General features: G+C 37.3%; 1 protein-coding gene and 2 long non-coding RNA genes across 3 annotated transcripts; all 3 read right to left on the bottom strand.

The window, feature by feature from the left end:
- Positions 1–157: 157 nt before the first annotated feature.
- On the bottom strand, positions 158–2,226 carry LOC107467780 (uncharacterized). Its single transcript, XM_052254434.1, has 9 exons — positions 2,198–2,226; positions 2,029–2,094; positions 1,467–1,950; positions 1,305–1,358; positions 1,051–1,179; positions 826–960; positions 578–690; positions 414–507; positions 158–328 (listed from the first exon to the last, which is right to left on the bottom strand). The coding sequence occupies exons 1-9, from the start codon at positions 2,224–2,226 to the stop codon at positions 158–160; spliced, it is 1,275 nt and encodes a 424-aa protein (XP_052110394.1).
- Positions 2,224–2,748, bottom strand: LOC107467798 (uncharacterized). Its single transcript, XR_001587907.3, has 3 exons — positions 2,672–2,748; positions 2,380–2,445; positions 2,224–2,296 (listed from the first exon to the last, which is right to left on the bottom strand). It is a non-coding gene; the product is annotated as an uncharacterized LOC107467798 (long non-coding RNA).
- A 347-nt stretch (positions 2,749–3,095) lies between these two features.
- On the bottom strand, positions 3,096–3,591 carry LOC127741404 (uncharacterized). The gene is made up of 4 exons (XR_008002375.1): positions 3,547–3,591; positions 3,394–3,459; positions 3,246–3,314; positions 3,096–3,170 (listed from the first exon to the last, which is right to left on the bottom strand). It is a non-coding gene; the product is annotated as an uncharacterized LOC127741404 (long non-coding RNA).
- Positions 3,592–3,595: the final 4 nt, after the last annotated feature.

Here is a 3,595-nt window from a genome sequence, read left to right as displayed (position 1 = left end):
GTATGCTTTGATTTTTTGCTTTATGTTTTACCACCTGTAATACAGTTTTTGAATACATCACAGACAGTTTAGCAGCACAGATAGTTTAACTATGGTAATAAATATACATTGAATAAATTGAATGGCAAACATTTACATCATTTGTTTAATTTACAAGCTACCCATTTACATCCTCAGAATTAATCTGACAAAACGGACTCAATAATACAGAGGATGGCTTCGACAGCCTTATAGCACTACTCTCTCTAATTGCCCGATCTCTCTGTTTATTCATCTCACTGAATAGTATCCGGGAAGCATACTCCACTCTGTAGTGGTCCACCTCCTCCTACAATTAAAAAGTATGTTATTTTTAAACAGAAATATTAATTCAGTAAAGTAATACAGAGTTATATAGTTCTAAAGACATTTACCTGTGTCCAGTTATCCCATTCATACTTCCCCTTTTTAATGTTTTCCGGCTCTATTAACTCAAGCCACTTCATTACGTAAATAGCGCAGTCATAGCTGAAAACCAAGAAAATAAATTACAAATCTCATTTACGAAAGTTTAAGGTTCAGAGTCACAAATCTATACCTTGTTTTTTGGCCTGAAATTTTAACATATGATGCTTTAATTTCCTTCTCCTTCTCGCCTTTCTCGAGAGGTTTCCCGCCGGCATATGCTATCAATCTCGAAAATACATATCCCTTAAATACCAAAACAAGTCAGTAATACACCCGAATCAATTGACAAGACACACCCAACTTAATATGGAATATACACCCAACTCAAATTTCAAAATAGACCTATGTATTAAAGTAAAGAAGACAGAGGGAACTTACAGTGAATTTATTAAGCTGCTTTCTCTGAGGGCTTGGAGCTTTTTTGTGTAGCGGGTCAAGTATTTGACATTTCCGCGTTCTTGTATTTATTAGCCACAACCACCAATGTCCCGTGTGGCAAACAGGAGCAAAAATCTGAAGGATTTCCACATTTCAACAGTCTGTTATTTTATTTGGCATATAAGTAAGTAAGCGTACTAACAAATTTACGAAACAAAAACTTACATATGGATGCGAACTTAATTTTTTCCTATCTATGAAGGGAATGAAATTGGGGTAGGCTTCCACCCTGAATTCTTTGTTCGTTTTTGGAGATATGAATTCCCCGTTTGGGTGATCAGAAAGTGCCATGCTCTGCAAGAATTGCAATACAAGAAATGAAAACATGAACATAAACAACTTACACCCAATCTAAGCTAGAAAAATACACCCAAACCTATTCATAAAATACACCCAAAGTTCCTAGAAGTAACACTTACCACAATATCTGGGGGGAGACAGTATATTTGTGCATGAAACCTCTTTTTCTTTTTCTGGTTTAGGATGAGGCAGATGGCAGATACAACCTAGAAATCAATTTTAAATTAATAACCATTGCAGTTGACTTTGGTGTAAAAACATTAATATTAGTCTAAAATTACCTGACATTCTATATCACTGTTTGCCTGGAGGGATGCAAGGTGCGTTCTCATCAAAATGTACTGTCCTTGGCCAGTCAGAGTGCATATCTCCTCAAACTCGTTACTGTTGCCCTTTGCATCCTCCTTCACTCTCGTCCCCCAGATGTAGCACTTTTCTTTCATATCATCCAGATTTTGATTTGTTCCCCCCGGTGTTTCCAACTTAGCAGAACTTTCTCCCCCAGTCTCCCTCCGAATTTGCGGACTTTCGTCTTTTCCCTTTGACGCACTGCCTGCTAACTTTTGGACCAAACTGTCCAATTGTTCCAGCATAGTTGCAGCTTCTGGAGATTTTTCCCTTTCGGTGTCCTGCGTCGATGCCCCCTCCTGGCTTGAATCTGTCAATCCAAGGCTGAATGATGGCATCGGCAGATCTGTTTTAGGAACATAGCTTGCTGTCCGTGCCATCATCAACAGGGCAGCAGCTTCCTCGGCGTCTGGATGACTGCATCATTATGTATAAGAAAAAGAGTAAGAATATACGGATGACAAGCAAAGATTGATTCTAGTCTAATTAACTTACATTTTTGTTGGAGCTGGGGGAAGCTTGGGTGTTGTTTCTTGATGTTCTTTGGGGGTTTCAGGAGTGCTGCACAGTTGCACAAAATCGATCAGGAAGAGTATACACCCAAACTCATAGCAAATATACACCCAAACCCTAAACAAATATACACCCAATACTATTTTCTTACGTTTCTCTAGCCCCTTCAATCTGTAGCATAGGGGTTGGTTTGGAATCTGCGTCAGTGGTTGTTTGCTGGGATGGGGGCACAAAAAATTGGATCGGGACTCTAAACAAGAATAAAAATGAAAGGTTAACAACGTATTTGAAAATAATAAGGTTATAAGGTTGAAATATTCTTGGATAACTCACATTGCAAGCGCTTCCGACGGCGTTTGTTCCCTAACAACCATCACATTCGAATCATCCGGAGTCAACCTAAAATACACCCAAAGAAGGTCAACAAATATACCCGAACAATTCAAAAAGAAGACGGACTTTGTTTTTTGAGAACTTACATAGTTGCAGTTTTTGCTTTTTTTTGCTGTCTTTTTTTTCTTGAATAAAATAATAAAGGGCTTTTTTTTCTAAAAAAATATATACAGAATTAGAAGTAGAAGTTATTAGAAGAACAAAAGTAACGGTTATTTGAAAGAGAAATTACATGCTCTGAGACGGCTGGTTTACACTACTCTGTTCTGTGCGTCCTTGAGAGGAAGGATCATCACTTCCCAAGTTCACAGCCGGTAGTCTAAACAGATTTCATGTTATTCAGACAAAATAAGAGACAAGTATAAAATACACCCAAATGAATGCACAAGATACAACCAACTTAATGGACAATATACACCCAAAACAACAAACGAAATATCCCAACTTAATAAACAACATACACCCAACTTGATCAACAACACGATAACAAGAATTTATTAAATAATAAAGCTTCTTACGTTTCAGAGGACACATAGCGACCTTCTGTCGATCGCAGGTCAGCCTGGTTGTCCCTGCGAAACAAGAATGAAACAAGATACAATTATTAGCAAACAAAAGACACCAAAATCTCAAATACACAGCACAGCAAGACATACCCATCTGCAGCAGATTTTTGAACGTTTTTCCCTAGCAATTCATTGAGTTCGTCACTCGATATTTCATATGTCTCACTACATTCATAAAATAAGACGTTAACAAAAATAATTACGATGATAGACCGTAGGATAGCTTACGAGGTACTGTACCCGTAAAAGTATTGATCTTCTTCAGGAGGTGAATCCTCCACAACTACTTTTTTCCTTTTTTGTGGTGTTCTGGGTGGAAAAAAAAACAATAACAATCAGAAATAAAAAATTAATTTTATCACAGAATTTTATCCAAAGAAGTGCTTACTCTTTTGGAGTTGTTTTTGTTTCTTTCTTTTTCTTCTCCTTCTCCGCAGGAGATGATTCTTCGCTCCTATAAGTCAATAACAGACGCTTCAGTTAATACACGAAATCTTTATAACGAAGCCAAAAGAAAGGAGTAATAATTTCAGGACATTACTCATCACTTGGTTCAGATTCAGATTCTGAATCAGAATCTGACTCCTCTT

This window comes from Arachis duranensis, chromosome 9, assembly GCF_000817695.3.
Source record: "Arachis duranensis cultivar V14167 chromosome 9, aradu.V14167.gnm2.J7QH, whole genome shotgun sequence".
NCBI classification, from domain to species: Eukaryota; Viridiplantae; Streptophyta; class Magnoliopsida; order Fabales; family Fabaceae; genus Arachis; species Arachis duranensis.
This window is presented reverse-complemented; position numbering and strand designations above follow the sequence as displayed.